General features: G+C 57.8%; 1 protein-coding gene across 3 annotated transcripts; it reads right to left on the reverse strand.

Moving 5' to 3' along the window:
• Positions 1-7917: 7917 nt before the first annotated feature.
• On the reverse strand, positions 7918-19291 carry ZNF598 (zinc finger protein 598, E3 ubiquitin ligase). Of its 3 annotated transcripts, none has more exons than XM_045541146.1 (12): positions 19004-19291; positions 13457-13569; positions 12775-12904; positions 12241-12452; positions 11934-12151; positions 11370-11469; positions 10796-10980; positions 10538-10622; positions 9699-10426; positions 9173-9326; positions 8904-9054; positions 7918-8815 (listed from the first exon to the last, which is right to left on the reverse strand). In XM_045541146.1, exons 1-12 carry the CDS (start codon positions 19226-19228, stop codon positions 8462-8464), a joined length of 2655 nt encoding a protein of 884 aa, XP_045397102.1. In that variant the 5' UTR covers positions 19229-19291; the 3' UTR covers positions 7918-8461. The 3 variants fall into 3 exon arrangements, with proteins under 3 accessions (XP_045397102.1, XP_045397101.1, XP_045397103.1); XM_045541145.1 differs by having other exon boundaries at positions 11361-11469; XM_045541147.1 differs by lacking the exon at positions 19004-19291 and adding an exon at positions 18637-18929 and having other exon boundaries at positions 11361-11469; positions 12775-12900.
• Between the last annotated feature and the right edge of the window lie 2 nt (positions 19292-19293).

The raw sequence follows: 19293 nt of genomic DNA on the forward strand, positions 1-19293 counted from the left end.
TTACTAGTCATTTTTGTTTCATCTGTGAGTTTTGTTTCATATCCTTTATTCATTTCTCTGTTTTTTGTCTTTTGTTGATTGGTAGGACTTACATATAATTCTGGGTATTTTACGTTTTTAAAGATTGCATTTATCTCGTGCTGGTTTGTCACTTGTTTCTGTCACCCTCTGTTATATGGAAGTTTTAAATTTTGATGCCATAGTTGTAAACCTTATCCGCATGGTGTGACTCTTCACAGTCTGGGGGCCTTTCGTGACCCCAGGGTCATCCCCACGATATTCTTGTCCTTTCCCTCCTGTTATTTTTGGTATTGTTTTACAAATGTTTAATTCCTTTTTTCCACACTTTTTATTTGGAAATAATTATAGATTCATACGAAATTGAAAAAAAAAGCCACCCTGAGCCTGTGCCCCCTCACCCAGCTTCTGCAGTGGGACCGAAAGTGCGGCTGTCGTGCACCCTCGGAAGCGGGACGGACCCTGGTGCGGTCCACGGAGCTTACTAAGGTTTCGTGGGTTTTACGGAGCCCTGTGTGTGCCTGCACGTGTGTCTGTGGGTCTGTGCAATTTTGTCAACTGCATAGCTCACGTAACCACCACCACATTTGAGGTACAGAACTGTTCCGCCGCCACCCAGCTCGGACTGCTGCCCTGTCATGGCCGCACCTTGTCCCAATCCCGGCAACCACTGACCTGCCCTCCGTCTCTATAATTGGATTATTTCAAGAACATTATATAAGCAGAGTCATACAGTATGTGACCTTTTGAGATTACCTCTGTTCACTCGACATGATTCCCTTGCAGTCCATCCAAGTTGTGGTGTGTATCTTTTTTTTTTTTGAGACAGAGCCCTGTTCTGTTGCCCGGGCTAGAGTGAGTGCCGTGGCGTCAGCCTCGCTCACAGCAACCTCAGACTCCTGGGCTCAAGTGATCCTCCTGCCTCAGCCTCCCAGAGTGCTGGGACTACCGGCGTGGGCCAGGCGCCCGGCTGTCGTAGGTATCGAGACTTTGTTCCTTTTATTGCTGAGTATTCCATGGTGTGGACGCAGTGCTACAGTTGGTTTAGCAGTTCACCCCCGCAGGGGCATCTGTGTTGCTTCCAGTTTTTGGTGATTACAAATAGAGCCGCTGCAACACTTACGGACAGGTTTTTGCCTGAGTGAACGTAAGTTGTTATTTCTCTGGAATAAATGCCCAAAAGTGCAATTGTTGGGTTATATGGTAAACGTGTGTTTTTCTAAAAAATTATTTATTTTTTATTTAAGAATATTACTGGAGCACAAATGTTTTGGTTACATGAAGTACTTTTGTACACTTTGAGTCAAAGTTATAAGTGTGCCCAATCACCCAGATAGTGCACATTGAACCCTTTCGGTGTGAATTTACCCATCCCCTCCTGTCCCCTGTAAGTGCACGTTGGGTTTGAAAAGAAACCCGAGTTTCTTGAGTGACGGGGTCCCCCATCACTGTCCGAGATGCCCGCGGGAGCAGGAAGGAGGGGAGCGGCCCCGGCAAACGGAGGGGAGTCCTGCCCATCGGGGGGGGGGGGGTGGGGGGGGGAGGCCAGCCGCTGGAGGAAGTGTCGGGGAGGGCAGGGGATGCACCTAACAGGCTATTGCTGAAGCCGGAGATGTGGGGAGGTCTGTTGGGCGGAGGCGGCGGAAAGCAAGAGAAAGGCCAGGAGCCTCGGAGACTCCCTCTCACGCCCATAGTCACGGGGACTTGGAACCCTAAGATTTCCCCTGAGGTTACTATTGTGGCCGCTGCTTTACAAGATTGTATTTTTGTGGTTTACTTCTTCCGCAAACCTTTTAGTGTTTCCACTTATCAGTTTCTAATTGAATATTTTCAACTGCACTCATTTTAGGAAAAAAAAATTCTTTTCATACTATGAAATTAATAAAGCAGTTTAAAAAGAAAAAAAAGAGCCAAATTATTTTCCAGTGTGTTTAATTTCTTTTTTTTTTTTTTTGAGACAGAGTCTCACTCTGTTGCCCAGGCTAGAGTGCCAGGGCATCACCTAGTTCACAGCAACCTCAAACTCCTGGGCTCGAATGATCCTCCTGCCTCAGCCTCCCGAGTAGCTGGGACTACAGGCATGCGCCACCATGCCCAGCTAATTTTTTTTCCATATATATTTTTAGCTGTCCAGATCATTTCTTTCTATTTTTAGTAGAGACGGTGTCTTGCTCTTGCTCAGGCTGGTCTCGAACTCCTGACCTCGAGCGATCCTCCCGCCTTGACCTCCCAGAGTGCTGGGATTACAGGCGTGAGCCACCTCGCCCGGCCAAATTTCTTTGTGAGTAGGTAACACAGACACAGGTACAACACTCCGAGGGGCCAGGAGTCTGTTCAGTGCAGTGTCCCACTGTCCCTGACCTTGGGCGCCCACCCCTAAAGGCAGTGACTGTCATTGGCACCTGTTTTTCTGCCAGAGAGGTTTTGTGTATACTAAGCAGGTGTATGTTTGCATATTTTTTCCTTAGTTTTGAAATTTGGAGTCTTTATATTTGGAACTTTAATCTACCTCTACAGATTCTAAAATTTAGCATCACTGTTCACATTACACACAACTTTTTTCCCCATGAAGGTGGCCAGTTGTTTAGCCCCAGGGACCGAGTGGACGTCCCTTCCCGGTTGATGTGTGAGAGCAGCTCGCTGTGCAGATGGAGGCTTTTGCACGTGCGCTCCTGTCGCTGGCTTCTCCGTTCTGATCGACCCATTCCCTGTTATTGCAGCAGTATCGTAGTCAATTGATTACTATACATGACATAATAATATGTCTTGAAATAGGGTAAAAACTTGCTCTGTTTATTTTCAAGAATTTCCCCTTTTTTGTGTTTTTGTTTGACACTTTTTTCCAGCTTACCTTTTTGTTTAAACTTTTTCATAGAATACATTTTCACATTAGAGATTCCCACAGTAGGAAAACAACATTATTTATAGTTTTATACTTGTGGACAGATTATTTTAGGGCAAGTAGAAGAAACACATTTGAAGATTAAGTCTCAGTTTAGGATTTGTACCATCTGACACACCTCCAGGGGCCTCTTCCCCACAGGGAACTGCTCTGCGCTCTCAGCTCTTTTTTCCTTGGATTTAGAAATGAGTGATGTGAGATGTCGGCCTTTCCTCGTCTCAGTTTTCCCAGGACACATGGCCATCAGTAGCTGGTATCAACTGAACCGAGGGTGAAGTTCTGAAAAACTAAAAACTGCACCTGGTGTGGTGGTGGCGCCTGTAGTCCCAGCTACTCGGGAGGCTGAGGCAGGAGGATTGCCTGAGCCAGGAGTTTGAGGCTGCTGTGAGCTAGGATGACACCACTGCACTCTAGCCTGGGCAACAGAGCAAGACTGGTCTCTAAAAACGAAAGTGAAGGTTTTGTGTTTCTTCAAGGTTTGGTAGAACTTAATTATAAAGTCTGGGCGTGGCACCTTCTTTGCTCTTTTCGTTGTTGAGGGAGGGTGCAGGTGGATTTCCATTTCTGTTTTCTATGGGCTTTCTACTTATTCTTGGACCAACTGTGGTCATTTATATATAGAAAATTGTGTCATCTGGGTTTGAAAGTTTCTTGTCAGCGATTTTCTTAGTATTCTGATTTTAATATGTCTGTATCGGTCCCTTTTACAAAAAATTCCTGACATTAGTTTTTACCAGTTTTTTTGTTGGTTTTCTGTTTCATTTCAATCTCCGGTATGTCTCCTGCTTTCTGTGGGCTATTTTGTTTTTCTCTGTCCAGCTGCTTGAGTTGAGAATTTAATTTAGCTTACTTCTGATCTTTATTTTTCTAATACATTCATTTAAGGTTAAAAATTTCCCAGTCTGGTTTAGCTGCATCCCGCAAACTTCAGTATATAGTGATTTTCCTTCTTTTTTTCTTTGGTTCTTCTTGAAACCACCTCAGACGTACAGAAAATTACAAATACAGCATAGAAAACTTTTTATCCCCTGAACTATTTGAGAGAACTGTCTGAGGGGCATTCTGCAAAATAACCACTCAACCAGCTGCTCCATCCCCAAGCACTTCACTGTGATGTAATCAGAATGCAACCAACACAGACATCGAAACTGATCTGGCTGCTACTGTTTTGTACCAAACCATCTCCAAAGATAGTAGCTTAAAACAACAGCAATCGTTTATTTAGCTCACGAATCTGTGGTTTGGGCAGGGCTTGCTGGAGAAGGCTCTTCTCTGCTCCGCATGGTGTCAGCTGGGGCAGGTCAGCTGGAGACTAGAAGGTCCACTTCCGAGATGACCCAGTGACACGCTGGCAAGTGGGAGCTGCTGTCGGCTGGGAGCCCAGCCAGGAGCGGGCCGGGCTGGGTCCTCCTCTCCCCCTGCCGTGGACCGCTTGGCTTCCCTGCACCGTGGTGGCTGGGTCCCAAGAGATCAAGGTGCAAGTGCCTGAGGTTTTTGTGACACAGGCTCAGAAGTCACCTACCGTCACTTCCTCTTTAATCTGTTGGTCAAGGAAGTTACCAAGGTCTAAGTCAGTTCTAGGGAAGGGACGGTGATGCCAGCACTTGACGAGAGAAGTATCAACATCATATTCTGAGAAGATCACACAGGAGACAGAGATTGTGGCAGCACATCTGCTCAGTTGCCATTCTTTGGGAAATATTTAGGTTATTAAGTATGAAATGTCTGATTTCTTCAAGTACTAAGTTTGGCAGTTGGTATCTCTGGCATTTCACTTTGATACTTCTTATGTTTATTGTGAAGGTGCATCCTCATTCTTTCCAATGCACATTTTGGCTTGTGATTACCTTTCAAATTTTTTTTAGAGCAATTTTTGTGAAACTGTGGAGTAAGTCAAAATTGGTGTTACTTTCGAATATGAGTTCCATCATGGAATCAGTGCCGCACAGACAGCTGGAAATATCAACGAAGTGTTTGGGAAGGATGTGGCTAATGAATGCACAGTACATCAATGGTTTGAGAAGTTCTGGTCATTTTAATCCTGAAAATGAGCCACATGGGCGACCTGAGACCAAGGTGGATAATGATGAGCTGAAAGCTGTAGTGGAAGCGAATCCATCTCAACTGACACGTGAATTAGCAGCAAGGTCTGACGTTACTACTCCAACAATATTGGACCATTTGAAACAAATCGGCAAGGTAAAGAAGCCGGACAGATGGGTTCTGCATGAATTAAACCAGCGTCAGCAGAGAAGTTGTCTCGGAGTTGCCTTTCTTTGCTGTCACGACATAAAGATGAACCATTTCTACACCGTATTGTTCCATTTGATGAAAAATGGATTCTTTTTGACAGTCACAAGCATTCAGCACAATGGTTGGACAAAGATGAAGTCCCGAAACACAGTCCAAAACCCAGTATTCATAAAAAAAACCTAACAGTGTCTGTCTCATGGTCCGGAGCTGGGATCATCCACTACAGCTTCACGAAACCTGGTCAGTCCATTACAGCAGATGTCTGTTGCAACCAGTTGGATGAAATGATGAGGATGCTTGCGATTAGGCAGCCAAGATTGGTCAATAGAGACAGGCCAGTCCTCTTACAAGAAAACACTCGACCACATGTCACACAGACAGTGCAGCTCAAACTACAGAGACTGGACTTGGAAACTCTCCGTCATCCACCATATTCACCAGACCTAGCTCCAACTGACTACCACTTCTTCCAGGTTCCAGGCTTTGGACCACTTCTTTTTTTTTTTTTTTTTTTTTTTTGAGACAGAGTCTCACTCTGTTGCCCGGGCTAGAGCGCCGTGGCATCAGCCTCGCTCACAGCAACCTCAAACTCTCGGGCTCAAACAATCCTTCTGCCTCAGCCTCCCAAGTACCTGGGACTACAGGCATGTGCCACCATGCCCAGCTAATTTTTTCTATTTTTAGTTGTTTGGCTAATTTCTTTCTATTTTTAGTAGAGACAGGGTCTCACTCTTGCTCAGGCGGGTCTCAAGCTCCTGAGCTCAAGCAGTCCTCCTGCCTCGGCCTCCCCGAGTGCTCTAGCTTTGTTTTTTTTAAAGAAAAGTTAACCAGTATTTCTATCTTAACTTCTGAATGTCACAGGTTCTTACCCTTCCAAGTCCCATGTGGGTGTTGTCCACCTCCTAGGTGCGAATAATTAAGCACAAATTATTTTCTTACAGAAGAAGTCTAGATTTGCATCATACTGTTTCTGATTTTTTCTTGCTGGAGAAAAAATTTATGCTCAATAACTCAGCATAAATTACTTTGCCACAGTCTGCTCTCGCTGGAGTGTATCTTTAATTGTTCTCTAAGTCTTACTCATTGAATTACTCCTGCATTCATGAAAGATGGTTTTACTGGGTATGCAAACGTTAAGTCAGTTATTTTCCTTAAAACCTTGAAGATATATCTGTGTCGTGTCCTGGTGTCCTGTATTGCTGAGAGCAGCCACAGTGTGACTTGCCGTCTTTGTAAGTTATCTTTTTTTTTTGGTAATGATTTTTAGGATTCTTTTGACTTCTGATGTGTTTAGATGTGAAGTTTTAAAACTTCATCCTGCTTAGTGCTTGTTTTTTTCCTTTCTTCATATTGGGAAAAGCGGTCACAATCTCGCCAAACATCCCCCTCTGAGCACTCCTGCTCCTGGGGCTCTCAGGTTCTGCGGCCGACTCCCCTGGCCTCCCGCTGCTGTCTCCTGCAGTTACAGCCTGGGAGACTCCCCCGTGTGGCATTGTTTATTTTGAACACAGATATTGGGATTTTTGTCTCAATTTTCCATTTCTAAGATTCCTAGCTGGTTCTTTTTCATAACCTCCTGGTGGCGTGATGCAGTTGAGAACTGGAGCCAGAGCCAGCTTGGCCCCTCCAGGTAGGTAGTCGTGGACAAGTGTCCCAGCCTGGCTGTGCCTCAGGTTCCCCTTCTGTGAAAGGGCAGTGACAGCTCTCAGGGCACAGCGCAGGACGAGGACTGATGAGTGATGTGTGTGAAGAACCTGGAGTGGTGCTCGTCAGCTGCTGCTGCTGACATGTGGCCTAGTGGTATGATGGCTGTCACCTCTTCTTCCAGAGTAGTTATTGTCAGCATCCTCAATGAGCTGCCCTGTGTCCCAGGTTGCTCCGCTCTTCTGCAGGGCCGGTCTTGCTCCGGAACCTTGCAATCCTCTGCAAAGACGGCAGTGGCGTGAGGGTCCCCCCCTGGTGTGGAGGGAAGGCAGGTGACCTCTACCCTGTCCGACGGAGGATAGCCTAGCGGGACCCAGCCCAGCCCCCACCCAGGGGACACCGCTTGAGTGCCACTGTCCAAGGCCTTGGCTTCAGGAGGGCAGTGGCAACACAGCCATGCGGCTTCGGCCCTGCTCCTCTGCAGGCCACAGGCTTTGTCCCTTCATCACCACAATCTGTTTTTTTTTTTTTTTTTTTGAGACAGAGTCTCGCTGTGTTGCCCAGGCTAGAGTGAGTGCCGTGGCGTCAGCCTTGCTCACAGCAACCTCAAACTCCTGGGCTTAAGCGATCCTACTGCCTCAGCCTCCCGAGTAGCTGGGACTACAGGCATGCGCCACCATGCCCGGCTAATTTTTTCTATATATATTTTTTAGTTGGCCAGATAATTTGTTTCTATTTTTAGTAGAGACGGGATCTCGCTCTTGCTGAGGCTGGTCTCGAACTCCTGACCTTGAGCAATCCGCCTGCCTCGGCCTCCCAGAGTGCTAGGATTACAGGCGTGAGCCACCGCGCCCGGCCCCACCACAATCTGTTGTTTCTTACCCAGGGAAGTTTTCTTTGCCTGGTTTGAATGTGGCTGTGTGTTTAGGACATTTTTGCTGTTCATGTGTTTGAAGCAGAAAGCAGGGGTTTCAGTGAACTCGATCCAGATAACTGAGAGTAAGTTACTTTGCCATAGTGTCCCAGAGGACCCCCCCCAACTTCTGAATATGGCTTTGGGTGCACTCGGGAGGCAAGAGAAGCTCAGGACACCAGCTAGGTGCAGTATTGCAAAATAAATTTATTTGAAGATAAACTGTCTTATAAAAGGCCAGAGGCAATTTGAGATCCCAGATTCAGCTTGTCTCATAAAAAGATTCAACTTCAAGTAGCACAATTTCGTGTCTGCTTTTAATCCTGAACATTCTTTAATCACGAAACAGCCAACTGTTTACACAACACACATGACATCTGACTCCAGCACCAGTGGACCCACAGCTTCCGGAGGGCCCAGAGCAGGCCGCTGTGACCTCTGACTTTGACAGCAGGGACAGGTCTCCACACCCCAGCCCTTCCCTCCCCTGGTGCCTTCCAAAAGCAGAATAGAAACCAAGACCACTGCTGACGCAGGGGATGCAACTTCTGCGTGACGGTGTGCTGACAGGCAGGGCAGACCTTCCTGGCGACTCCCTGGTGGCCCCGGCCACCCACAAGGATGAGCAGGTGGCCTCGCCAGGGCCTCTCCTGGCCTCCTAGCAGCCAGGAGGAAGAAGGAAGGAGAAAGGATGCTCACGGGTGTGACAGCGCCCGCCACGCCGGCGGGAGCTACGTGATGATCCTGGCAATGGCTTGCAGGGAGGGGAAGTCATCGTCCCGGGCGGCGTGCAGCGCCTGGTGGCTGCTGACGTCGCCGTGAGCAAGGACCTGCTGGCAGGTGGGGCACACGCAGCAATCCAGGCCCGCCTGCCGGGTGTCAGTCTGCCACGCACTCTTCTTATTCTTCCTGGACTTGGCGCCAGGAGGCTTCTCCCGGCTGTGGAAGTCGGTGTGAGCAGACAGCAGCTCCTGCTGCTTGGTGGTGTCGGGCAGCAGCACCAGCAGCTCGTTAAAGATCTTCTGGAAGTTCTCCCCGAGCAGGTCCCGGCAACTCTTATAGTACTGGGCAGCAGAGATCATGCCCTGCCACGTGGAGAGCCAGACTCAGTCACCCCGCCCCAGGCCTGGCCCTGGACAGATGGGCCGGCCCCCCGCACCCCTGGCTCCTGACCTGTCTGAACTCCCCCGAGTGGCTCTTGAACTCGCTGAAGCGGGCCTCGTCGCTCTGCAGGAAGTCCCTGATGGACTGGATGAGCTGCAGGTTCCTCTCCCGGAAGTTCTCGGGGACCAGGTAGGTCCGTGGTACGGGTGGCAGCCTGGGCCTGCGGGTCAGGACAGGAGAGGAAGCAGTGGAGGCATCGGCCTTTAGGGTGGCCCAAGGGGAGGGCACCTTTCCCCCAGCCCCCAGCGGCACGGGCCAGGCAGCCCACCTGCACTTACGCTTTCGTGGTGGTGGTAGTGGGGCCGGGGACACAGGCCGGGTGAGGGCTGGGCAGGAGGCCAGAGAAGCCAGGGGGCGGCTTGCTGACGGGGGGCGCCAGCCCTGGCGGGGGTGGGGGTGGCGTGCCCTTCAGGAGCACCACAGCGTTGAAGCCTGCAGGGGTGGCAGGACAAGGCCTGGACGTGACCCTCACTGGCCACACCTGCCGCGGAGCAGCCCAGGGCCAGCACCTGCGCCACCCCCACCCGCCCGCAGCCCTACAAGGCGATACGTCTCCTGTTCCACGGGGAGGGAAGCGACAGAGCAGCCAAGGGGAGGCCTGAGGCCATGTGGGTCACAGATGGCTGTCCCTGCATCGTGACGCGCTGCAACTGGCAGAGACTGCCGGGAGCCAGGGCACAGGCTTCCCCACACCTCACACCTGCAGGCCGTGCTCCAGTCTGTGCCCACCTGCTCCGGACTCGTTCTACTACCCTGGCCCCACCCCAGACACCTGAGGAACAAGCCTGAGCCCAGCGCACGCACCTGGGGGAGGAGGCATCCGGGGTGGGCAGGGTCCGCCGAGCGCTGGGAAGTCTTCCTGGGGCGTGGGGCAAGGGGGGGGCCCCAGGGGCCTTGGGAGCCCCGGGGGTTCCTTGGGGGCACCGCGTGCCGGGGCTGGGCCCTCTGTGTGTCCGTTGATGAGAGCAACTGTCCCTTCACCTCTGCTGGCGGGAGCTTCGGGGACCTGCTCAGCCCCGAGGGGTTTTGCAGGGCAGCTGGGGGGCAGTGGCTGGGGTGACGTGGCACTGGGCTTTTCGGAGCCCACCTTCTTCTTTCTGCTGACCTTGGAGGTCTGGGCGGAAGCCAACACCGTGGAATGTGTGCTCCGCAGCTCCTGCGAGCCATCCTCCTCCGCCACGGCGGGTGGGCCGCCCTTCTTGCCCCTGCTCCCCTTCCCAGCCTTCCTGGTGGGCTGGCTGCCCCCAACGGCAGCCTGGGCGGCTGGGGTGGGCTGCGCCACCTTCTTGCTGCAGCTGCTGTTCCAGGCAGAGATGAGGCTGGTGGGGGCGGTGCTGGGCTTGGACGCTGACGACACCAGGGCGGGAAAGTCCTCCTCCTGGAAGGTGTTCCTGCCTCTGCCTCTGGCAGGAATGGGGTACGCCAACGCCAGCCCCACAGGCCCCAGGGCTGCCGCCGTGGAGGAGGAAGTGGAGGCGGAGAGACTGGGGAAGTCTTCGTCCTTGAGCTTGGGGGTGGATGGCGGGAGGGCACTAAGTCCGGCAAGGGGAGAGCGGGTCAGCGGCTCACCAGGCCTCAGCCCGCTCCACACTTGCCCTCCCACCACCTGCCGGTGCCCCGCACCCTGCCCAGCCCCCACACACCTCAGGGGGGCAGCCCCTGTCGCTGGTCCCATCGCTACGAAGGTCTCTTGGCCTACAGGACCGTTTGCTGAGGTTTCCTTGGGACCTACGAGAAAGGAAAAAGACCCCAAGTCAGGGGCAGGGTCAGGGTCAGGCCCTCGGGGGGATCAGCGAGCACGAGGGTGCTCCCCTCCGCCCCGCAGAGGCCCGGACAGCCCCGGGCACCACGCTCCTCACAAGCTGGCCTCCCGCCCCCCGGCCTGGGCAGGGCTGGCTCACCTGGGCCTTCGCCCTGAGCCCGGGGCACGCGCCGGGGACCACGGGGCTCCTCAGGCCCCCTCGCTGCTGCCTCCTCCTTGGGCCTGCTGCCCTCCTCCCGGTCCTCGCTCCTGCGGGTCTCCTCCTGGTGCTGCGCAGCCACTGAGGCCCGGACAGCGGCTGCCACGTCTCGGTCCTCTTCTTCCCTGGGGCGGGAGACTGGCCCTCAGGCTGGGCAGGGCACGGGCCACAGCCTCAGATGGGCAGAGCCTGGGCCTAGTGCTTGGGGTACGGCTGGGACCCGATGCCTCTGCCCCGCCGGGACCTGCTGGGCCAGCACTTCCCAGCACAACCGCACTGACCTTCCAAGTGACACAGACCCCTGCACCCACCCCAAACCACAGGCTACGGCTAAAACCAGAGAAAAGAGGAAGAAACTCCTCCCCACGGAGGACACTGAGCAGACCCTGCTGCCACACGCAGGACCCCAAAGCTCTGGCCAAGTCCCCTGACCCCCGAGCTATGCCCAGCTCCACTGCTGGCCAGGCGGTGCCGGGAGAAGTCAACAGCACACAAAGCCTCCCACCTCTTGTACCTCCAGCTTCCTCGGCGGCTCTGCTGGGTTCCGCGCGTGCCAGCCCGGCTCGCACGGCTGTACCTGTCCACCTCCTCGTAGTCCTCACCTCCAACGACCCCTGCAGCCGACAAACAGCCTGTCACTGCTCCTGGCACCGGGAGGGCAGCAGGAGTGACCAAGGCTAATGCTCAGGCTCGGACGGCAGAGGCTCCCCGGCCCCCCATGGCACCTGAGCCTGGGGGACGGGCATGGAGAGCTTGCAAGTCCACACCAGCCACTGACCGCTAGGACCTGGGTGTCCCGTCACAGCAGCTGCTCAGTCACAGCCTCCTGACCCAAGGGAGCCCCGGGGCCCCCAGACCAGAGCACCAGGGGAGGAAGGGTCCCCCACATTCGCTGCTCACCGCGCATCCAATGGGAGAGGAGGTGGAGGCTGCACGCATAGCCCCTCACCCTCATCTCCCCGGAGCCGCAGGGAGCTGATTCCAGACCGAGGTCCGAAGCCTCCAGAGCTCTGGCCGTGTGGACCCCGCCCCCCCAGGGCGCCCAGGCCAGGCTGGGGCCCAGGAGCACCCCGCTCACCCTCATTCCGGCGTGAGTGCCGCGGCGCGTAGCTGAACTGCAGGTCGATCTGTCGGTTCTGGCGGGCCTCGGCGCGGCTCCGGCTGTGGCAGGCCGTCTTGTGGGCCTTGAGGTCGATCTCGGTGCGGAAGGCGTGGGTGAACTGCTCCGTGCTGCAGCGGCCCTCCTCGCACAGGAAGTGCTTCTCCCGGAAGTGCTCTCGCAAGTACGCGTAGTCGCTGGCGCGGGACGGGGTGTCAGCAGGAGCCCGGCCAGCGCCACCGCTCGGCCCGGGCCCCGGGGCAGGGCCACCTCGGCGCCCACCCACCTGTAGTAGTCCTGGGCGCCGTCCGCGTCGCAGAAGTGGCAGAAGTAGTGATCACGGCGCAGGTGCTTGAGCAGCTCGTCGTTGTCCAGGTAGCGCTCGTCACAGAACTTGCAGAGGGGGTGCCCGCGGTGCGACGTGTCGTCCGGGTCCCCCTGCATGCGGTGGCGAGCCAGGTCCTTGCGCGAGTACCACTTGCGCTCGTACGTGAAGATCTGCAGGGTAAGGGGGGCTGGGCACAGGGCGGGGCATCCCGGCCCCCCCCGCCTCTTCCCACGGCCGGCACGGAGCAGCAGCAGGATGGGCCTCCACGGACCAGCTCTGGCCCAGAGCCCCGTGGGTCCCTCAGCCACGGGACGCTCCCCCCACCCAGGCCGTGTGCGGCATGACACTGGGGGACCAGCCTGAAGCCGCTGTGAGTTGCCCAGGATCAGGGGCAGCGCGGACGAGCCCCACACAGCTGTGTGCCCCCCACCCCCACCCCCACCCCCCGGCACCGTGGCTTGCAGGGCTCTCCTGGGGCCCCTGGGGGCGCACCTGCAGGTGTTGGAGGCACAGCCGGCAGCAGAAGAGCTCGTGCTGCTTCCGCATGTGCTGCTCCAGGTCCCCGAAGAGGCTGAAGGGCGGCAGCTCGGGGCACTGCGGGCACTCATGCTGCAGCAGCTGCCTGGGGAGACACCGGGAGCCACCCATTGTCCCTGGAGGTTCAGTGTCACCACGTGGGGCAGGGCCACTCTCCAGGGCCGTAACCCGGGCAGGAGGCGAGCACGGCCCTGAGTAAGGTCGGTCTGAGACCCAGGAGACGATGGCTGAGCCCACACAGGGGCCTGGGTCAGAAGCTCTGCCCTAGCCCCAAGCCAGCGAGCTGCCCCCGGAAGATGGGGACCATCCCCGTGACAACTGTGCCCGTTATTGGGTTCTCAGACCACAGGCTAAAGCCTGACTCACAGGAGCTCACGTGTCTCTCACAGAGCCCCAGAAGGCAGACGCTGTCCCCACGCTGCGGTGCCTTCCCTGAGCGCACCTGCCCTCTCTGTGCCACCCTAGGAGGGCAGGGTGAGCACCCTGGTCACAGGAGAGGAACTCACTGATGTCGTACAGCTGGTCCGTGGAAGCTGAGGTAGGCACCTGGCCCTGCAGTCAGGCGCACCACGCACCCCGTCCCCGCCACGAAGGGCCACCCAGATGCTCGGACTCCGGGCCCGAGGACCCCTCTCACCTGTACAAGGCAAACACTTTTCCATCTGCAAAGTAGATGTCGTACTTCTTCTCGTGCTGCAGCTGGTGGATGGGGATCGTGGCGAAGGCAGGAAGCTTCTTTCCAAAGACCACCTGGAACCGAGAGCGGGGCTAAGCAGGGCCACAGAGGGATACCCCCGAGGACACAGCCGAGGCTCAGAGGAAGGGGACATCCTCAGAGGCCTCGGCGGGCAGTGGCCAGGCGCACCCAGGCCTCCCCTCCTCGCCCCAGCCCACCGCCTGGGGTTGCCGCGCAGAGGACAGACGGGAAGTACCCGGCCTCTCCACTAGGCGGCCAGGCGGGTCCCCAGGTGGCCGCGGCCTGGCCCCAGCCCCACCCTGTGGGGAGCTCTCACGGAGGGGAGAGACGCACGTGCTCCAAGCAGCCTCGGAGGGAGTAAGGAGGGCCGCCAGCCATGACGCATCAGGTGACTGTGCGTCAAGGCCACCCTCATCCGGCACCCCCTCCTCTGCGTTTCCATGACGCCACCACAGGACTGGCCTCTTGAGCCGACCACCTCACCGCTCCTTGCCTGTTGTTCGGGAAGGTCTGGGCTGCCGCGGGGACGACCGGATGCCACTCAGCAGGGCTGGCACAGAAACCCGCAGCCAGGGCCCATTTCTCAGGGGTCCGCAGCACCTGCCGGAGCCTGGCTGCCCAAAGACCCCAGTCTTGTCTCTTCCTGCAAGGGTGGGGGCAAGGCCTGCTCTGCCCCTCCACAGATCCCTGTCCCCAGCAGGCTCGGGCTCCTGTCCCGCCTGGGGCTCCCTCACCCTGCAGCACCCCCTTCTCTCCACGAAGCCCTTCTGGTGAGGACCGTTGGTACCATCACACCCCTCCGAGGATCAAGCCCACCCGGGGCTGTCTTCTCTCCACCCGCTTCCCGCTCGGCCACTGCCCCCGAGCCTGGCACTGGTCATGGCCTCAGCTCCGAGGCCCCCCCGGCACACCCAGGGGATGTCCTCACCTTGGGAAAGGTCAGGCCAAGGTCATCTCTGTTATGTTTGGCCTTAACCAAAGAGGAGATTTGGGACCAGCACAGCCATGAACTTGGGAGAGTGAGCCCCACCCGTGCTCGGGGTGCTGGGTGGCTCTGTCCCCAGCAGCAGAGTAGTTAGAGTTGGTTCCCCTTTTAACAGGGTCCTGGAGAGAGCCAGGGGAGCTCGGCCCCCACTTCTGCGACCACACGCTTGGGGAGAGGGCTGGGAGACCCGCGGCTACCCCTCCAAAAGAGCAGTGGCCCAGCAGACCTCTCTCGCCCTCTCTGTCATGTCAGGCGAGGCTGGGCGGGATGGATCTGGCCACCTGCCTCTGTGTCCCTGCCGTGCTGAGCCCAGGTGGGCGCCTCATCCCCTCCCACCACCGTCTTCAAGTGGGAGGCAGAGCTCCGCCCCGATGGATCACAGAGGCTGCCAGTCCCTGTGGGCTGCACCACCCGTGTCCCTGGCTCGCTTCCTTCCTGGCAGCTCCCCCCAGGCCCGGACTGGGGAAGATGCCTGGCCTTGTGCTGGCCTCTTCTCGTGGGACCCGCCCTCCTGGGGGAGCTTGCACTCAGCCCTGCCTCCCGCCTTGCCGGCCCAGGCCCCAGCAGGTGCACAGGGGCCCTGGGGGGCTGACTGCCGGGACTCACACCCCCACAGCCGCTTCCCTGAGGCAGCGCAGGCGGGGGCTCCAGGGGCCCCAGCGTCTGCCTGCAAGGCGGCCAGCAGAGCAGCTCGAGGGAACTCCCCGAGGCTGCCAAAAAGCATCCAAGCCCAACAGACTCAGCGGAGGATCGACTTCCTTCCCCAGAGGAAACCCGGGCCAGGGGTGCCCCCGTCACCGCCTCCCAGCTGTGCACCCCGCTCCGCCCTGGGTGGCGTCTCTTTGGGCTGTGTGGGGATAGGCCGGGACTCGGCTGCAGTGAGGAGCCCCATCTCCACCCGGGCTGTGGGGGCCTCCAGGGCACCCCTAACGTATGTCTCCTCAGAGTGCCACCTGTGTGGGTACAGTGCCAGGCCACGCTAAGGACACTGGACACTTGTCTGTCTTTGCCACCCTGCGCCTCCCGGCATCCAATTCCCCAACCCCCGAGCAATGCCCTCACACTGCAAGCCCCTAAGAAACCTCTGTGGGACAGCACTGGTGGGACAGAGGGACTCAAGAGTCAGCCTCTCTGAAGGGGCCAGGAAGCAGCTGGGGCAGAGGGGAGGTGGGGAGGTGGGCAGAGTGGCCGGGACAAGGTGGGGTCAGGGAGGGCCCGGGGCAGCCCAGAGCAAGAGGGACGAGGGCATCAGGGTGTGTGCCAGGAAGCCGGGCCAGCTGCACTAGGCCAAGGGTGCTGCTCATGCCACTGAGGCAGCAGGACCAAGAGGGCAAGGGGTGGGCGCAGGGCAGGGGTGTCAGGATGCCCACTGAGCTGAGTCTGGATGGGGGGGTATGTCTGCACAGTGGGTGGGGCAGGCACCCTGATCACATGGAAGGCCTGAGGATGTTCGTCCCTCCCGAGCAGTCTGGTAGGGGTGGCCCAGGCTGGTACACCTGAGCCAGCTGGGAGATGGGGAAGGGGCCTCGGGTCAGCTCATGCAAGGACAGGAGCCACAGGGAGAGGCTCAGGAAAGAACTGCCCCGGGCTACAGAGCGTCAAGGCTGGGGTTTGCTTGAGAGTGGGCAGCAGGCTTGGAGCCACTGGGCTGGGCATGGAGAGTGCTCACTGCTGGTGGGGACCCTGAGGAGGAAGAGAAGCGACAGGGAGACCAGGACTGGCCCCCCAGACCTGAGGAGCGACAGCAGGACAGCAGTGTAACCCAGTGTGGCCAGAATCCTTCTCACCCACAGAGGATGAGGGCAGCCAAGTGGCCGGACAAGGCTGAGCACGAGGGCATGGCAGCCAGGCCAAGGATGGGCACGGATCCACCAGCAAGACCCTGCCTCCCCGGTGACACTACAGTGAGGCCAGGCTGGGGACAGGGGAATGTGGGGCCAGTGAGAGAGGGCCAGCCTGGGGCTCCAGATGGAAGGTGGCAGGGAGACCACAGCTCTGGAGCACCTGACGGGAGGGGCCGCGGTCTGAGGACAGAAGGACATGCCAGGCCTGGACGCTGGAGGAGGGCTGCCCTGGGTGGCAAATGACTGAGAGGAAGGGGCACGCTGGGTGAGTCCCGGGACAGTCGGGCCCATCCCCGAGGAGCGTGAGGTCAGTGGGCCGAGAGGCCTGCAGGAACAGGAGCCCCACACGGCCCCTCGGGATGGCTGTGAGTGTCTGCCTGGGGCCTGGCAGTGGGCAGGGACTGAGTGCCAAGTGCTACCAGCAATGGGCACCCGCAAGTGAGCCAACGGCGGGGCCGGCCCAGGCCTGGGGAGAGGGGTATGGTGGGGGGAGTCATCTAGACAACCCAGCTGGAGACAGGAATGGGGATAATCGTACATAGTGGGCCAGGACCACAGTATGACAGGGAAGGGACATTGACAGTAGAAAAACATGACCTGAATCAGCAGGTCCAGCCTCCTGACCTGGGCCTTGGGGTAACCATGGACTGGCTGTCGGGGTCCCCCCAACCATGGCCTGCCTGTGAGGTGGAGGTGGGGCCGCACCGAGTGGCCTGCAGCCCCTCAGACTCCTGCAGCACCAGGGAGCAGGAGGAGGGGGTGAGCAAGACAGAAAACGGCCCGTGACAAACTTGTGTCCAGAGAAGGGACAGAACCCAGAGGTCTCTCTCAGCTGTGCCCACCAAGACCAGTGCAGCCACCGCCTCTCTTCCAACAGGGGCACCTGCTGGGCAGTCCGGGCTGACCTGGCTCCTCGCCTGACCAGCAGCTGCAGGGCCAGGCTGAGTCCGCTCCACCAGCCCCTGCCCGGGCCTCCACAAGGAAGGTCTTGGTGAAGGTGTACGGAGTTAACCAGCAAACGAGGCCGGCCTATTCGACACAGCATCTCGGCACACCTTCCTCCCCATTTTCACAGAGACCCAGTCCCACAAGGGAGGGCTGGGCAGAGGTAATTCCAGACACGAGACAGCAGCGCAGGGGAAAGGCAGGGCCAGGGTGAAGCTGCAAGTTCAAGAGTGGGAAGAAAACGAGAGGAGGGCATCAAGCTGAGCTGGGTGGCATTTTCTCACTAAATAGCAAACCTCCTAGGACCCCCTCCTGCTGCCCAGTAATGCGGGGCAGCCCCAGAGGAAGCCCCGGCTCAGCCAGGGGCACTGGTTCCAAACCACACCCCAGCAGGAGCCTGCTGACAGCGCATGTCAACAGCCTCTTACCACAGAGCTCTTGGAGCTGTGGGGCCCGCAGGGAGGGAGACGGCGGACGCTGGCTATAGCAACCATATGTGGTGTTCACGAATTTCCTGCATGATACCTGTACCCGGGGCCAGGACCTCACAAGTAAAGACCTCCCTAGCACCTTGCTTCCTGGAAGGAAGCTACAGGTGTGCTGGGCAACCTGCCTTTTTGAGAGTTACGTCATGCTCTGCAAGACTGGCTGGCGAGGCAGGCTCTGGCAAAGCCGGGAGGCGCCCTCTGAGTAAGCCACAGGCCAAAGGCTCCCTGACTGTTCCTGCACCTCAGCTCTCTCCCGGGTCTGGGCCTGCCTCCTTCCACCACAACACAGCATCTCCAAGCGTCTTTTCCAAGCAGAGCACAGGTAGATACCCACAAAGTGCCCAAAAGATTTTACAGCGTTTCTTTGGCTCTTTTAACACAAATGTCTACTTTTCAAAAAAAGAAAGAACCTATTCCTCAACGCTGCTCTCTCTGAGTCACTTAGAGCAAAGTCAGATTTCCTGACAGATGTCACCAGTAGAAGCCTTCTATGAACCAGGGGAATTTCACAATCCTGGAAGCAAACAGATCTCTAAGGGCAGCAAACCCAGGGATCTCCAGCTAGGTGCTCAGAGCCAGCAGCTGCCACTGCGGAGAGGGTGGGGGAACCGCCATGGCGCCTTCTGACCCCTCCAGCACTTCCAGGCCTGGACAGAGACAGAAACATCTCGCACTCACTCTGGAGTTGAGCCCCAAAGTGGGAACCGGCAAAGAGGACAACTTGCTAACGCTTTTATCCCTTCCCGCCAAGAACCTGGAGACCTTCCCCTCTGGTGGGAAGGTCGGAGTGTCATCGCCACTCGACAGATGGAAACACCAGTCTCTGAAGGAATTCGACCCTCCGCCTCCAGGACAAACCTCCTCTTGCCTTGTTCTCTCCAGCCGAATGGAGACCTCTACAGAATGAACTCCGAAGACGAGGTCAGAGTTTTCGATCTGATCAGGGCCCTTCCCGTGGCCCAGCAGGAACTCCCGGGGCACAGGGGGAAAGTCCCCAGGCTCTGTCCCCACAGACAGCTGTCCTCCGCCCAGCTTGGCCGCATCCTGCCTCGCCGCCCGGACGCGCCGCGGCCGAACCCCGCCCCAGCTGGCCCGACCAGGCCTCTCCCGGGAGAGCCGGCGCTGCCAGGCCCGCCGCCGGACAGCGGGAAGGCGAAGTCCCTTCCGGCCGCCGGGCGCCCCGCCCTGCCGCGCCCCCCGCGCCGCCCCGGCGCCCCCGACGCACCTGGCGCAGCTCCTCCCGGCACACGGCGCAGTAGCGCTGCTCGCACAGCACCCGCATCTTGGTGGAGCAGCGGTAGCACACCGGGTGGTCGCAGCGGCCCAGCGCCGTGGCCTCCAGATCCCCGCAGCACAGCACGCAGCTCCCGCCGCTCCGCTCGGGCGCCGCCGCCGCCGCCGCCTCCAGCGCCGCGCGCCGCCCCTCGGTGCCCGCCGCCGCCGCCGCCATGGTCCGGGCTCCGGCCCCCTCCCGGCCGGCGCGGCGCGGCCTGACTCCCGGCGGGCCCGCCCCTT

This window comes from Lemur catta, chromosome 2 (assembly GCF_020740605.2).
Source record: "Lemur catta isolate mLemCat1 chromosome 2, mLemCat1.pri, whole genome shotgun sequence".
Taxonomy (NCBI): Eukaryota; Metazoa; Chordata; class Mammalia; order Primates; family Lemuridae; genus Lemur; species Lemur catta.